This window comes from Quercus lobata, chromosome 5 (assembly GCF_001633185.2).
Source record: "Quercus lobata isolate SW786 chromosome 5, ValleyOak3.0 Primary Assembly, whole genome shotgun sequence".
NCBI classification, from domain to species: Eukaryota; Viridiplantae; Streptophyta; class Magnoliopsida; order Fagales; family Fagaceae; genus Quercus; species Quercus lobata.
Window position 1 is genome coordinate 15679851 of NC_044908.1, and position 17960 is coordinate 15697810.

At 31.9% G+C, this 17960-nt stretch overlaps 1 protein-coding gene across 1 annotated transcript; it reads right to left on the reverse strand.

The window, feature by feature from the left end:
• Nucleotides 1-123: 123 nt before the first annotated feature.
• Nucleotides 124-14113, reverse strand: LOC115990043. The gene is made up of 6 exons (XM_031113903.1): nucleotides 13857-14113; nucleotides 3343-3427; nucleotides 3053-3147; nucleotides 1762-1829; nucleotides 389-476; nucleotides 124-294 (listed from the first exon to the last, which is right to left on the reverse strand). Exons 1-6 carry the CDS (start codon nucleotides 14111-14113, stop codon nucleotides 240-242), a joined length of 648 nt encoding a protein of 215 aa, XP_030969763.1. The 3' UTR covers nucleotides 124-239.
• Nucleotides 14114-17960: the final 3847 nt, after the last annotated feature.

Here is a 17960-nt window from a genome sequence, read left to right on the forward strand (position 1 = left end):
CCTTTAAGACTCAAGTTTAGAATCAAGTTCTAGTGATTCATATATATAGAACTCATTCACAATATGTTATTTGCAAAAAATAAAAAATTATACATTTTATATATTCATCAAGACAAGATTAACTACGACATAAAGATGCAACAACTTGCTTAGTGATTTGATTATACAATAGCAACAATATAAGGCAAAAATAATGTCATAGTCATGACTCATGACAAGTCTATTCCATAGTGCATACTTCAATATTTTTTTTCCTTGGGCCAAACCTGATTCTTGCATTCCCTAAGGCCAAAACTGCAATTGACCAATTGGAATAAAAAAAGAGTTATTAATTAGACATGGTGTAGGAGGTTTTGGCAGGGCACAGTCCAAGATTTCCCTGACTTACCATTCCAAGGATCCAATAGGAGCATAGTAAACTTTAGAGAGCTCCTGCAATCTGGTGCATTTCTCAATCTGACGAATCACCTTCAAGACTGCATAACATGCATATAAAATAGCTTAACATCACTTTAAAGTTTCTAACAGATAATTTCACAAATATCTCCTATGCATTTCCAAAATCAAAACTAAAATAAAATATATTTAAAAATCTAATATGTATAGATCAATGTTAAGATTATACACACTCCAAGTTTAAACCAAGGAACATATTAACAAATCAATTGGTTATCACCAGGAATATGATGACAAAGAAGATCCTTCACAAAGCAAAACCCAAGTTATTAAACTTTGAATCAAAACTTCAACGACTAATGCACAATTTACTGTCAAACTACCTACCAAAAGTTGGGGAAACTTAGACACAAAGCTTGAGAATATAAATATATATATATATATATACACACACACACATATCTGTGGGAAGACAAGTCATAATTGGGATCCTAAAGTTGACAGAACTATAACGTTGCAAACTTCTTCTTCTTTTTTTTTTTGAGAAGCCAACCTGGAAGTCTAGTAAGGAAATTTATTGAAAAATAACAACAAAAATGTGACGAAATGAAGATTGTTCAAATTTTTAGGTCCAAGAATGGTTTGGATTTTGGAAATTAAATTCAATGAAATGGAATTTGATGACTTCAATTATATCTGTCACCACAAGGGCATACATTCTTTGCCAAAATATGCATTCCTACAAAATGGAAAGTGAGTTCCTACTCCTTTGGGATGATTCTTTGAAATTGGCAGAATATACCTAATCTACTTGCCTCATTACACAATTTCTACAATAAAAAATAAAATAGCCTACAATGTCACATCTTACAACCGCCAATGACACATAACCTTGTGCATCAAAATCAGGCACCAAGACATTTTATTCCTCAATTTGCATTCCATGGGAACAAACTTAACTAATCTCCTCTAATTTAACCATATATATACACATAGAACTACGGCAAGCATGTAGAAATCACAAGAAATTATAAATTATAACATTGAGAGGAAATAAATAAAAATAAACAAAAAATACAAACAAAGTAAACTAATAATGCAAACCTAAAAGCAAAAACAATTAGTTGGATCTGTTGCTCACACAAAAGCTTGATGATTGTTTTGGCATGGAAAATTGTTTTTGGACCTATAATTAGGCCAGGTGCTAATGAATAACTAGCATTAGTAAGTTAGTACTCTCTCGAGAACTTTGTAAGCATTATGTCAAAAGAGAAAAGTGACTTTAGGATATAATTTAAAATAACCATAATTGGACTAAATTCTTTCTACCATATTTCCATTTATGGATTGAGGAAGGGTGCTTGCCAATGGTAATATAGCGAATGCTGATATGACAAGGAATGAACCAAATTTGATGGCTGGGAACTTGAACTCTGCACATTAAAGTAAAAAAAAGAAAAAAAAAATTAATGTAGCCACTACATGAACAACTAACTATATAGGCAAGAGGAAAGGTATTTAGGGATGGCTTAAGCAAAACCTAGTTGCCAGGAACAGTATTTGGGGTAGACAACTGGTTACTTCCACCTTTTTCTTTCTTTGAACTTTTCTCATGACAACTCTTGACCTGATGTTTACCACCAGGAGCATGATCCTTTTTCTTCAACCCATTTAAATTAGGTTATTCAAATTATCTCCAATAATTAATTCATTATTGCCATCTTTATCTTTAAGTACATTTAAATCTTCAATATCCTTTGCATCGAATAAAGGAATGAAGGGTTCTTAGCTTGTTGCTTCTGAAAATAAATCAACAAGCCTCCTGCATTTCCTTCTGTTATAGCGTTTCTCCTCCTTGAACACAAATAGTTGTTATAATCTAATAAAAGATAACCCAAATTTTCTCGACCCTCTACTTGACTACTCATAAAGTTTCTGTTGAATCCCATTCTTATAGGCCATATCCACCTCAATGGCTTGGGTATCAGTTACTTTTCTTTGTGAGGGCAACATGTGAGCTTGTTCGTAAGGTACAAGATCATGATTATGCTCCTTTTTAAAAGCCCACAAAGGTAGAACTGTTGGGTGACTTTGCTTAAAAACCAAAACTTAAGTTTGACTCTCCTAGACTTCCAAAGTATTTGATTTGCAGGCTATTACATTTGTGTGTGTAGGGATAAATGTAAAAACTATAAAGGTGGGCATCTTTCAAATTTGCTTAAGAGCAAGTTGAACTGTATGCTTAATTTGTAATTGTGTATGTCATGTCCAAGCTCAAACATAGTTGTCACATTGTCATAGAAAGAAGCATTTAATTTTTTGATAAGTAGAAAGAAGAACTTGATTTATATTTTAGATTTGCTTATCTCTCATATTAGAAGCTCTTAATCTATTGAATAGAGCCCCAAGTTATTATAAAGACTCATCATTGTATGTAATTTATAACTTGAAGATTTAATATTATATAGATTACATAACAAGATGTTGAAACCACATATATGAGAGGGAAACAAAAGATAGGATAGATAGACAAGATAACTAGCAATGGTAAAACATACCTTCAGGATGAATTTCTCACCAAGCGTGCCTTAAAAAATCAAATCAAATCCAAAATTAGAAACTTGAAACTATAATGCTTTAAGTTGATGATACTTACATATTTGGCACCGAAATACGAAACCAGTACAAGAGGAATAAGACTAATTTGTCAAAACAGTCGCCTTTCAAGTCTCTCTCCTTGAGACATGGTTTCTGGGAACAAAATTTTTAGCAAGCTCGATGAAGGAATAGGTAGTTAGGGCATACGAGGAAATTGATAGGCGAAATAAACGCACAAATCTTACACAAAACCTAGAATATGAAATACCGAATCAAATTTAACCAGAAGTAAAACCCAAATCTAATAAAAGGAAACACAGTTTCTCAATTGCCCATAAATATTCTTACCAATAGCAATGGTGTAAGTTTTGCAGTGGCAGCTGCTGTGTAGTAGTGATAGGCTGATAGCTGTGGCACATCGCCTCTCAAGGTTCTTGTTCAGCAGAGCTTGAAACCTCCTCATTTTTTTTTTTTTTTTTACTCTAACCAGATTAGCCGGTAACTGATATCCATACTAAAATTAATTAACGACCAAGATTAAAGGGAAGTAATATGAAAGGTTAAGATTGGAGTGGGTACCGTACCCAAAAAAAAAGATTGGGTACAGTAGAATGGCCCATTATTAATCATTAATTAATTTAGATTTGTTAGATGAAACTTCGTGGTCTTATTAATTACTTTATATATATATAGCTCATTATGCTCATGTGAAACTATAAGTCCATAAAAGGATATAATTCTCTATTTTTGAAAAGTTAGAAATTCATTCAATCATTTATAAGTTAAGTACATAATGACAATATTAGTTGTTCATCAAAAAAAAAATGACAATATTAGTTAGTATAATAGATGGCCAAAGCAGCAGCTATTAGTTAGTATGACGTGCACTTCATAGTTGATACACTCTTTATATCCAAGCCACGTAACATAAATGAAAAGGGATGATCGATGGGGAGTCCCCATTTATCTCATTTAGTTTTTATGGAAAGCTAACAAAGTTTTTATGGAAAGTTAACAAAAGCAAAATCCAATTTTGATTCTAATTTAATTTTCTCTAAACTTTGGTTTAAAAAAACAAAAGAGTATATATATATATATATATAAATATTACCTAGTTAATAACGGACCGTACATAGTCATAGTATATTACATAAATGACTTATAAATTTGAATTGTTTTTAAAATCATTCAAACTCCCTCTTCCTTTAATTTTATGTATAGAGTTAGATATATTATTATGTCTTTTATAGTTTATTTATATTGGACTTCTCGTTTTTTACACTAAATTAACTCATTTGGCACCAAAAATTTAAAAACTTAGATTAAATGGAACATGTAACGCAAAATTAAATTCTAATTGAAATTCAATTTTTACACTGAATTAACTCACTTGACACAAAATTTTAAAAACTTAAATTAAATGGAATACATGGTGCAAAATTAGACTCTAATTGAATTCTAATTTGAAATCTAATTGAATTTTCTCACAGTTTTATCTATTACTTTTGTAATGCAAATTTTGGACTATTGAAAGAGTTGAAGGTTGACTTTTTGGTTACTTTTTTTTTTTATTTTTTATACAAGATATAAATTTTATTTTAGTCTAATCTAAGTGTATATGTGTATGAAACTCCCTCCTAAAAATTTGAACTCAATCCTTACCCTCATACTCCGCAAACACTTATCCTTTTAGGTTACTTCTGATCTACACATAGTAGAATTATGAATCATATCAATTGATTGCTGTGGGTCCACTATGTACCCCCAAGCTACAACTTCGCTTTTTTGGCTGAAAGCTACAACTTCTCTTATTCCATTTTCTTTTTTTAATGTATACTAATATATAGGCAAATGTTAATAATCACCATGCAGAGCTTGTTAATGTTATACTAATGTAGGTCTTATTTGATTTTTTTTTTTTTTTTCTCTCTCTATAAAGCTGGTCTCACAACTTAAAAATTACAAAAATATGACATAAAACCACAATAAAGTTGAAAAAAAGTATAAAAGCTTAACGGGCACACAACTCATATATGTATATATATGTATATATATATATATATATATATAGATTGTTGATGGTGCAATGTTCTACATGAATTGTTAATTAGTGTTCTTATATACAATTGATAATAATTTTTTTTTTTTTTTTTGAGAAACGATAATAAATTATTTTAAGAAAATTTTAACATTATCTTCATAAAAAATATGGAAAGACATCAACAAAATTAATGGTAAATTATAAATTTGGCTTCTATCTTTTATACCATATCTCAATTTGGTCTATAACTTTTTAATTGTGTTACTTTGATCCCTAACCTTTTCAGTGTTGTGTCAATTTAATCTCAAAAAAAGTTTCTAAAACCATTTTCTAAACCAAAGCCCTTAGGCTATGTTTGATAACTGTTTTCATTTCCTATTTTCATTTTCTTTTTTTTTAAGGGAATGAAAAAGGTGTTTGGTTAGTTAAAAGAAAAAACACATTTTCCAAAAGCAAAATTCAGGAAATTTGTTTGGTAATTGTTTTTGAAAAAGTTGAATTTTGTTTTGTTTGGTTAATTTTTTTTTAAACAAATTATATTTATTCTAATTCAAAAACACATTTGCTTCAAAGTATTTAAAATCATTACACCTAGAGGAATTATAAAATCAAATGTTTTGTATATAACATTCAAGCTTGAAACTTTAATCATATAAGTAAGACTGAAACTATAACACTTTAATCAAGTGTTATAAAAGATAATCAATAACTAAATTTTATAACGTGGCATCAATGCCAGGGAATCAATTTCATCCAAAAAAATAAATAAATAATGTGGCATCAATGATGCCTATTATTTGCCAACATCAATCCTGCGATCTAATCCCTATAAGTTGTCATAGCTTCAACGACTTGATCAGTTAAGTCAACAGTGTGCGATGGCTCGCCCAAATTATTTATACCTTCACCTTTAACAGTAAGGTTATCAATATTGAACTGAGTAAACAAGCGATCATTTCTTGTTGCCATTTGAATGAAGTTAAGAATTGTGCAACAGGCTCCCATCACATTCCCTTGTCGACATGGTTTATAACGGGGCATCATTCTTAAGACTGGAATCATGCCTTTAAAACACCAAAACATCTTTCAATTACATTACGAAGAAAGGAATGTCTATAATTGAAAAGCTTTTTAGCACCTTCAGGATGATCCCCACCTCGAAAGTCTCATAGATGGTATCTCTCAGTCCAGTATAGAGGTAGAAACCCCAAGGTGCTTGGATAACCAGAATCCACTAAATAATAGCCATCTAACAAAAATAATAATAAGATAGAGAGAAGTATGACATGGTGAATGGATTAAACTTAAAAATAGTAAATATGTAAGTGAGGCAACAATATATCTTACCAAATGGAGGCCATGGGAAATTATTTTCTGGCCTTTGAAGTGCATCTAAAAATACTGGTGAGTCATTGGCTGTACCCTCCCAACCCGTGTAAATAAACGTAAACTTCATATCAAAATCACATGCACACATTATATTATGGGTGATTGTGGCCTTTCTATGAGTGTAGAAAACTAATAGTGTAGTAAACGCATCCTATTAAACTTCCTTTTAAATTGAGTCATTGTAAAACTCCGTTTACCCAATTCATTCAATATAGTTGACATTTTCTTCCAAGTATCGGAACTGAATTGCCCATCTACCATATTTCCCTTATTGATCTCTTTTAGCATTATGTCAATAAATAGTTTCTCAAGTTGTGGTGTCCAAAGGTTATCATCATTAATTGAACCGTTTCCTTTCATCTATTATAATACAATGAAACATGAAAACAACTAAGGAACAACCTTTATAAACACAACCATCAAATACAACAAAGGAACAACTTCCCATGGATAACATTGACAAAGCATTGGCATCCAGAAACAATGATCAAATAAACCAACCATGGTGTAAGACATAAAAATTTTGGAATCTAAATTATTAGAGTAAAAAAACATGATGGACATCATTTTTCTTTTTTTAGGATAAACGACAGAGATGGATAAACTTGAAAATTGTTTTTGAAAACATAAAACTAAGGAAAAAAACAGTTACCAAACATATCCTTAGAGCTTCCATAAACTTTTCCCAAAAAAAATTCTTAAAAATTAAATGATAATTTGGTCTTACAAGGAAAATAATAAAAACCAATTTATATATATATATATATATATATATGTGTGTGTGTGTGTGTGTGTGTGTGTGGGCTCCCCACTCCAAAAATTTCCTTCAAAATTACACATTAATAAAAATTCAGCACAATTCAAATTCTTAAGGAAATTGCTATGACTGTGTTTAAGTATCTTGATGATTTCATCCAAAAAAAAAAAAAATCATTGATGATTAATTTTTCTTAACAACTAAGTGTGGGTTTGGATACCACTTATTTTGCTGAAAACTGAAAACAATAAAAAAATAATTTTCGGATTACTGTTCATTTACCTATTTGCACGTGCAACAAGCGCTAGTCTTTAAAAAAATAAAAAAATAAAAAAAAGCAGACGCAAACGTGAGACGCAGACGCGCAAACCAAACGGATACTAAATGTTTTAACTTTTATAAATCAGTCTTCACATGATAAATTTTCAACATTAATCACATGATTTCATAATTCTCTCTCTATCAAAGTAAAATATGGAAATCAAAATTTTAATTTTTGTCGCCATACATTGCCAAACAAAATTTCTCTCCAAACTAGTTTGGAGAGAAACTCTTCAAACCCCTCATAAATCTTTATATTGAGTGTGAATTTTGTAAATTTAGCTATTAAATTGCATATTCTTATTATATCCTTCATGCTTGAAAATTTTCAAGAATATTAAAAATCAATTGCTATATTATCAAACAAATGTTAAAATTTCAAGTTTTTGTGATTTAAAATTGTGTATAAAAAATAAGTTTATTAATCGAATAGTAAATAACATCTAGTTTGAACGAAATTTGATATGCATATTAAAGAAACATAAAATTTAACAATTATATTTCCAAAATTCACAATTAAAAAAATATATATAAGAAGTTTGAAAAGTTTCTCACCAAATTAGTTTGGAGAAAAACTTTGTTCGTACATTGCTTTGCTTAAAAATGATTTAAAAAAAAAAAAAAAAAACTCATTTTTGTAAAAAGTTAATATGTTTTGGGATAAATTTTATTTATATATATATATATATTGCTAATATTTTAGACTAAATTATAAATAGTACACTCTAACTAAAATTTAATTGCATCCTCTAATTTCACTTCTGTACAATTTAATTGCCTAAATATTTTATTTTATTTTATTCAACTGAAACATTTTATTAGTCTCTGTCAAAATTATGTTGTTAGTTACTGAGTAACTCTTAAAACGAGGTAATTTTGATTTTTTTTTTTAAGTTTTTGTAAATAAAAGAAATATGAAAAATCATAATTTTTTTATTATAAAAAATTTTAATTAATTTTAATTTCAAATATTTGAAGAACAAAAATTCAAACAACCTTTCCTTGAAATTCAACCCAGATCCAAGCCATGGATTCTTAACAGAAAGAAAGAGAGAGATGGGAGTGGACTATGTGTTCGCTGTCTTACGCCAAGCCAACTTGTAGACTCTTATGCCGAGTCCAGTGTGGGGGGTTGATTCAAGTCTGATTCTCCACCGTGTTGTCAAAGAAGCTTTGGCTAAGACATTGGGGGCTTGGTTACAAAGCAGATCAAGCTAGGCTGGGTCCCTTTCTCCAAGCCCAGCTTGTTAAGGATCTGAGCTGTAAGAGTTCCAGTTTGGGGTCTTAATATGACTGGGTTTGCTTTCCTCCTTGAATTTTCTTATTCTCTTGCTACCCTTTACTCAATTTCAACACTTTTTTCTTTGCAAATTGTGGTCATTTTCTATTTTGTAAACTGTTGGATGCTTTGGCATACCTGAGTTACTATTTTCTCGAGTATAGTGAAATAACTTTCTATCTTCTCTCTATCTTCTCACATTCATGACAGATCTCATCATAAATTAAATTAGAGGACTCCATCATAAATGTAAAAGGATAGAGCATTATTTACTATATTTCGAGAACACCTTAGAATTACTCTGCCCTTGGAAGGCTTTAAGATCTCTACTTGGTATGGTTCTTCCTATATCTTTCTCAATTCAAGGATCTATGTAGCCGCACTACTGTAGTTTTCTTAGTTTTTGGTTTTCCTTGCAACTCTCGCCTTCCAAGAATATAATCGAACTAAACCGATCAACCTCTGCCACCTTCTTTCAAATCTTTGCCATTTATGTTCAAATATCTACCTAAATTTGTGGAGACCTCGACATCTTAGACGAAGATATGTTGGAATCTGGATCATTGCATCCTCTCTAAATTTTGACCGATGGAAATCAAACTCGATCTTATTCGTTGATGCTCTCTAGTCGATGGCAAATCCTTCGTGTTGCTACCTAACAAAATCAGTGAAGGTTCAGGTTGTGCCCAAACCAGACACCCCTAATCATGTATTTGAATTTAAATAGAATTGAAAAGAGATATTTTTATTTTTGAGGAGAAATTGAATAGAGTTATTAAATAAGTGGGAGAAACCCCTATTTAAAAATCATTACAATAAAAAGGTAGATAGTTAAAAAATTTTAAATAGGAAAATGACTTTCTAGAAAAAAAAAAAAAAAAAAAATTAAGTTTAGTGTGAATGCGCACTTAGGGAATCTAATTCTAAATGACTTGGTAATCCCAATTATTGGATTACAAAAATAACCTTTATTCTAGGAAATAAATTACATAAAGATGCCGTTTGGATTCAACATTTATGTTTTGCGTTTGCGTTTTTTGGCTTTTTTTTTTTCACGCGTTTCAGGGAGTAATGCGGCTACTGTTCATGCACTATTTATGAACAGTAGCCGCAAAGGTTGACTTTTCAACCGTTAATAGTGCAACCTGTGCACTATTTATGGACCCACAAAAATCAATTTTCAGCAACTTTTTCATTAAAAATGGGTCTCACGGTACTATTCACACATTTAAAAATTACTTTGCTACAGTGTTATCAGTTTCAGTTTTCAATTTCAGCAAAAATAAGCTCAATCCAAACGGACCCAAAATCTAATTAATCAATATCTTTTAAAATAAAATACGAAATATAATTGACTTTTAAAATTAAATAAAACTTTATTAAAATCAAATATTTCTTCGCGCTTTCCACATTCCGAGTTGAAGTTTAGACAATCTTTTTGGTTATAATAGAAGAAACTTTTCTTTTTTGTTTCGTTTTTGCTTTTGGTTTTTTTTTTTTTTTTTAATAAAGAATAGAATTTTTTTTTTTTTAAATATTGCTTGGACATGTAAAAATATAAGGTAAATCTCTTCCTTAATTTTGCAGACTATATGTTTGGTTCACTTTAGGAGAAGGAGAATGATAGACTTCTGTCAATTGCAATATTTGCAAATTATTCGTCGGGAGAATTTAATTCCTTGTCTCTAATTTATTTCGACAAATATTTCGGCTCAGTAAAGAATGGGTTTGCCTTATGCGCACTTCTTCAAAAAAAAAAAAAAAAAAAAAAGAACTTGTCTAGAATTCATAATAAATAAAATAAAATAAGAAATAAATTTAACTGGTCTAGTGGTCTTCAATCTAAACGCTATCTACATTATCTATTCAAATATATATATATATATATATATATATATATATCAACAACAACAACTATTTTATGAGGTCACTGATAGACAAAATTAATTTATTAAAAATTAGAACTATGGTTTGAGAAGTAATCCAATTAATGAGTCATTTGGTGGCAGAAATTATATGACTTATAGATAACCTTATTAGGCCGCGCTTTCAGATATTGGATTGGACTTGGACCTGATCCAACTCAGACTGTGATCCGAATTGGGTTGGTGAGAGCGCAACGGCTTTCCCTCCTTTGAAGAAAAGGGGGGAGTACGTCTCAGCCGAGTGGACTGGAGCGGAGAAAAGATTGGAGTCACCACTTAGTTTTATGGCTTAGGAACCTTGTATATAGCACCCTTACGTGGAATGACTGATCTTATTACCAGAATATGGGTTCAGAGTTTAAGTATAGTTTTAGGAATGTGTTAAGCACCTAAAACCTCATGCCATGATAGAGTTCCTGAGCATGTATGTGTACGCATGTCTTTTCTTTAGGCATTCACGATCATGACATGCTATCCTAAAGAAAAGATAGTTAAGCTCAGTAAACTCACTTGAGTTTATCCTTGGTTCAGATTCCCAAATAACTGATCTTCCACAAAGCAAAGACATCACATCCTCTATAGGAGGAGACTCAGTGTATGGATAAGTAAGTCTACATACAAGAGGTACATTAAGAGCATCAGATACTACTTTCTTCATTATCTGAAACTCTTCACCTCTAATCCAAGTAGTCAAGTAATGACCACTTGAATCATCAAAACGAATAGAGAGATTCGAGTAGAATTCTCTGATCAAAGGAGGGGGATGGGAAACATCAAACAGTGACAACCAATTCCTAGACTCTAGACTCCAAATAAAAGGATCTAATTCATTTAGGATAATTTTTCTTTCTCCCCAAATAGACCTATATTGGGTTAAGCTTTCAAAATTTTCCTCATTTCTGGCCGTAGAAAACCTAACCCTATCAAACTGAATAGGAGCAAAGGAGGATGCTGAGGTTTTCTTGGCTTTGGTTTTAAATTTTCTACCTACCTTAGGAGCCATATCTAATATCTAAAGAAGGAGGAAAGACCAAAACAAAACAAAAACCAAGGGCAGACTACATCAAATAGAGTTAAAGCACAATATAGAGAGAATTTTCAAAATCTATATGATGCATGATGTATAGACAAAAATGATGCATACTCTAATGCACAAAATAGTTCAATTATATCACAATTTTGAAAATTGACCAAGAAAATCAAAATTTATGCAAAGTCCCCAATTTTGAAACCCTAATTTTCAAAAATCCATATATTAAGCAATTGAACATCACAACTGGTATAAAACATGTTATAATCACTCAATTAAACAATATCACAAGTCAATTTCAATCAATTTTACCTAATTGAACAAAATCCCCAAATTTCTCGAGAACACATAAACCCTAATTTCGAAATTTTGCACAAATCATGAAAATTTTGAAATTAAGGTGAAGGAAACATGTTTATATGATGCATGAACAAAAACCCATCCAACAAATTAGATCAAAACACTCAAAATCACCAAAAACCCCAAAACTCCTTTGGTTCGAAAATTTTGAAAAATTTGATGAAAATGCATGTATGCATGTAATTTAATCAAAAAGGAATGGTAAAAATGTCTTGCCAGATGTTGAGGAAGAAAACCCTTGAAGCTTTGACTTAGAAAAGAACAAAAAAAAAAAAAAAAAAAAAATACTAAGAAGGAATCGAGAGGGATTGAAGAAAAAGACAAAATTTTGAAGAACAGTGTTCTGATTCCTTTTAATTTTTGAATAAAAACGATTTTCGATCGGTCGGGAGGAATCGAGCCAAGAATCGAAAAAGCTTTAGAAACAGGTTCGAATGATCAAGAGGAATCGAAGAAGGAATCAAATCAGGCAATGAGTTTTGGTCTAAAAACTGCACTTTTTCAATCAGTCAAAAAACAAGTTTGATTGATCGAGACCTAAAAACTCAAAAAAAAAAAAAAAATTGAAAAACTGAAATTTTCTGCAGAAACACTTCTTAAAACAAGATTTCATGCTATGAAATGCATGCCAATGATTCCAAATGTTTTCAAAAACTACATTCTCTTCAACCAAATCAATTTTTTATCAAGATTCAAAAATTTTCTCCTCAAAAATTTCAACTCAAACCATAAAAAGAGCCACTAAACATCACAAAAAGCATAATCTTGGATGGCCACATACACACAATCACATGTACAATGTTTAACAAAGACTTGCGTGTGGTGTGTACACTATCACCTAAAGAGTTACATCATATAACTCTCACATCTTCTAGAAAACACGCTTGCAATCATGTAAAAGCATTTTATTTTTCTTTTGGCTTTTATTTTTATTTTTCTTTTGATTTTCTTATTCTTTTTGAAATCAACACCTCGTTTAATCTTGCTGTGTAATCAACACCTTACCAAGCACAGCTTTTATAATTTGCATATAGGTGTTCATGATTGACGAGTAACAGTGATGAGATGGTTATTTATGACTTTCTCCTAGCCTTTTTTAGGCTTTACAATCTAAAGAATGTGACATCAAAATCAAGAGGATGTGTTTAAAAACCATAAACAACTCACACAATTAAACACTACATAGCACAAACTAGCAAAGTGCAGAAAAATAGCTCGTCAAAGCTAAACAAGGTACTCAGTCATGAAATGTAAATTTCATTAGTCAACCTTAATTACACACTTGGTGATGTGTAATACAAAAAAAAAAAAACCCAAACCAAACCAAACCAAACCTAGAATGAAATGCATGAATGTAATGCAAAGGAAAATCCTAATCAAAAACATTTTGGTCACAAGTAATTGAAAGATTAAGCACAAGGACCATGTGAGACAGACTCATTGAGATTGAGTCTTTTGCATCCACACTTTCTTAAGTGCAAACTTAGAATTGGAGTTTCTAGACAAATTAGATTGATGATCAACTCCTGCATTGGCATAAACGTTAAGAGCCTTTACCAATTCATGAATAAATGTCATGGGATCTTGTGTTCTTGGCATAGGCACCTTTTGTTTGGTTGCTTTCTTTGAAGCTTACAACTTAAAACAATTTGGGCGGGTATGCCAACTCCACCACAAAAGTGACAAAACCACTGAGGTTTGCGTTGTTTCTTACTTCTAGGATGATTGGGTTTCTTGGGTTTTGACTCACTAAGGTCTACCTAATCTTCCTAGTAGCTAGAATCTCTTCCTTAGGCATCTTGACTTCTGGTGTAGAAATAGATATAGCAGGTACAAACTTAGGAGGATGAACAACAGAAGCAGAAACACTCTCAGCTAACCCTAATCCTGTCTTATCAGAAGTATATTTTTGAACATTTAGCATGTTATCCAGTTTAGAAGTTGAAGTCCTATCAATTTGTTCTCTAGCAACAGATAATTCAGATTCTAAACTTTTAACTTTCTCAATCAAAGACATGTTCTCAGTCTTTATAGAGGTTATAAGTTCATTCGCATCAAACAATTTAACCAATGGATTTTTCTTTTCTTACTCAAGGGTGTTTATCTTTTTCAAACCTATGTCAACATTCATGGCATCGTTTGCTGCAATCTTGCAAAGCTTGTTATAAGCCTCTTGCAAGTCAACATTCTCATAGAGTTCCCCATCAAAAGGGTTCTCATCAGCAATTTCAGACTCACTTGCTACTACTGTAGCAGTGAAAGCCATGAAATTTCCTTCTTGATCACTTTCAGAGTCATGATCAGAAACTTCATCATCACTAAGGGTAACATCCATAGCTTTTCCCTTAGATCTCAAACAAGTAGGACATTCTGACCTAAGGTAACTATACCCCTGACAACCAAAACATTGTTGACCTAGAGAATTGTTAAAGGATTGAACAACCTTATCTTTTGATTTTTCAAAATTATTGTTTTTAATTGTTTCATTCTTCTTCACATTCTTAGGGTCGACATTGTTTCTATTTCTTGCCCTTCTATTTTTGTTCATTAGAAAGTTTCTAAAGTTCTTGGCAAGATAAGCAATCTTTATAGAAGAGATTTCATCATCAAATCCACAATCATCTACATCATCAACAGATTTCAGAGCCATAGATTTGGATTTGCTAGTTTTGGGTAAGTCGGACTCATAGGATTGAAGAGATCCTACAAGTTCATCAACGAGTATAGTGTTCACATCCTTACTTTTAGTTATAGCAGTGACTTTGGGTCTAAAATCCTCAGTTAAGGATCTAAGAATCTTTCTAACAATCTTGGGTTAATCATAAACTTCACCCAAATTAAAAGCTAAGTTCAGTATGTCATTTAGTTTGGCATAGAACTCATCAAAGATCTCATCATCAAACATTCTAATGCTTTCAAACCTAGAGGTCAACTATTGTAGTTTATTAATCTTTACAGCATTATTGCCTTCATGGACACTTTGCCAAATTTTCCTAGTAGTATGAGCAACTTTTACATTAGAAATTCTTTTAAACTCTTCCATAGAAACAACATTAAATATAGCATTCATAGCCTTGCTGTTAAAGCTTGCTGCTTCCTTTTGAGAAGTAGTCCATTCACTTACAGCAGTGGTAGGTCTCTCCCAACAATTTTCAACTAAGAGCCATACTCTCTCATCTAGAGATTTCAAAAAGGCTTTCATCCTAACCTTCCAATAAGCATAGTTGTTAACATCAAAATGGGGAGGGATCACAAGAGAGTGACCGTGCTCCATGACAGTAGGAGTCAAGGATCAACTTAAGGTAGACTACCTAATCAAAAGCTAACCCACTCTGATACCACTTATTTGTTTGTTTAGACCACTTAAAACAGATTGTTTAACCTAATATATTAGCTAAGTGATTACTTAGGTTAATTATGAGATCTAGGTTAAACAGTGAAAGATTATATCATGCACAACAACGGAGAAGTAAATAACACACAAATATGATCACCCAGGAAAACCAATGAAACTAACCATTTCAAGGTAAAAACCTGGGGAGAATTTGACCTAGCTATTCTCAAGGTAAACAAATCCACTAATAGAGAATTGAAGTTTTTACAATAAGATTTAACCCTAAATCTATAGCTACTTCTAGTAGTAACTTACTGACACGACCACATGCAAGCTCCGAATCCACGAACTCTTCTCTCTTGGATTTGCAGCACACAAGCTCCCACGCTAAATTTCAGATCACCATTTGTTGATCTTGCAACAACAACTAGATTTCACTAGCACTTGATTGTAGATCTTGTTACGGTAAACACTTGTGAAGTTAGAAGGTACACAACTTATCAGATCTCATAGGAATAACTCACAAGTCTTCAAAACGTAGTTAGGGTTTTCCTTTTGTACTTAGTAATGTTGGACTGAAACCCTAAACATTTTCGCGGGCTTAGGCCTGATTTAAAATTCTGCAAAATTTGTTTTTCTGCGATTTTCGATCGATCGAGCTTCATTGAAATTTAATCATTTTTCTTGCAGCTTGAATGTTCTTGAGACTTGACTTGAATCACCTTAAGCAATGTCTAACACCTATTCTAGACATGTTTTTGTTCTCGGTTTGCCAACATAAACAAATTAGGACTCTAAACATTTAATCCTAAATCTTTAGAACCTAACAGTTTTCATACTTCATTTGTACGAATGAGAGAAATACAGGGATAATAAGTGCAATGATTGTATGTCGTGTGACAACGAGTTGTGTAGGCAACGAGTTTCTTTGCTGGAGGTTTAGTTATAGATGTGATGTACCCCCATTGGTTAGTCAATACAAAAAAAAAAAAAAAAAAAAAGTTTTATATTGGGAAAAAAAAAGAGAAAAAAAAAAAGATATTTTTAATTAGGATCGTTGTAGACACCGCATTTTGTACCCCTTATGACTCAGGCCCCCGTTCCCCAATGATGCTGAATTTTAAGACCCAAAGTTGGTTTAGGACCCAATCAAAAGTTTAAATTGACTTAAGAAGTGTTAAAATGAAAAATATAAATTTTAATGAGCAAATAAATCAAAATTTGAAAAATGAGGCCAAAGGAAACCCTCACTATGCGTACGCATGAATCAACCTGCGTACGCGACTTTCTACATGCGTACGCAAGCTTGATCTTGCGCACGCATAGTAATTTCCAGAAAGTTATACAAGGCAAGTTTTCTGCATTTATTTTGAGGTTTGGAACGAATCCCACATCGTTTGAGAATCGTTCCAAACCCCTTTTTTCACATTATAAAAAGCCTTACATGGTATATTTTCAAACACACAGAAATCCCATGGGAAAATACTAAGATTCACTAGAAATAGTGAATCAAAAGGGAGTTTTTCACAAAACACCCTCAAATCAATTTTCTTTTGATTAGGGCCTCTTCTAACCTTGATCTTTGAGTTCAATCTTTACTAATCACTTTCTTATTGGTTTGCGAATAGATTTGATTGAGGGAAACGGTCAAAAATTAAGCGTAAAGGGCTTTTCTTTGAGATATCTAGTCTAAACTTTTCTTTTTCTTTCTTTCTTTTTTTTTTCTTTTAAATCTTTCTGCTTGTCTTGTTTTCTTGTTTTTATATGCTTTAACATGTTTATCTACCTTAGATTTGTATGTTTGTGTGTTTTAAATACATGTTAGGTTATTAGAATTCACGTTTTGAGGTTCTGCCCTATTTTTAGGGTTTCTGGGCAAGAACCTGTGACAGTTTTTAGACCCCTTAAAACAATTGATTAAACCTAGTTAATTAACCAAGTTGTTACTTAGTCCAATTAAACAAGTCTAGGTTGTCACAATAATAAAGATCAAATCAAGTAAAGCAGCGGAAAATAAATAACACAAGATATGATCACCTAGGAAACCAAACCGATAAAAACCTGGGGAGGATTTGACCTAGCTATCCTCAAGGTAAACTTGAATCCACTATCAGAAAGAATCGAAATTCATACAAAAGGACTTACAAGCACCCCCGCTCAACTTCCTAATACTACCAACCAGTAGAACTTACTGACACGACCACGTGCAAACTCCGAATCCACGGACTCCTTCTTTCTTTGGATTCCCACCAGCTATAAGCACCCCCACTTGTGTATTCTTTAAGCTTTAATGGTAGCAACTTTTTTGATCATCAAGGTGTAGAGAATATCTCTTCCTTGAAAACCCTAAGTTTGTGTAAAGGAAAGCTCCTCTAGATCTCACAAGAGATTTACACAAACCGCAATATGAGCAACACTAAAAGGTGGCTAGGGTTTGCCTTTTATACTTAGGACAAATAAGAAACCCTAAAAACGTTTTAAGACAACTAGAGCTGAGTTGGAAAAATCTGCAGAAAAGCAATCTGCCCGA

Excerpts from the sequence above, each read along its gene's own strand:
- LOC115990043 (XM_031113903.1), bottom strand. The coding sequence starts at position 14,113 with ATGTCTTTGATTGAGAAAGTTAAAAGTTTAGAATCTGAATTATCTGTT. Across the intron at positions 3,148-3,342 it reads AACTTACACCATTGCTATTG|AAACCATGTCTCAAGGAGAG; the intron begins GTAAGAATATTT and ends TTTTGTTCCCAG. Across the intron at positions 295-388 it reads CCTATTGGATCCTTGGAATG|TTTTGGCCTTAGGGAATGCA; the intron begins GTAAGTCAGGGA and ends GGTCAATTGCAG.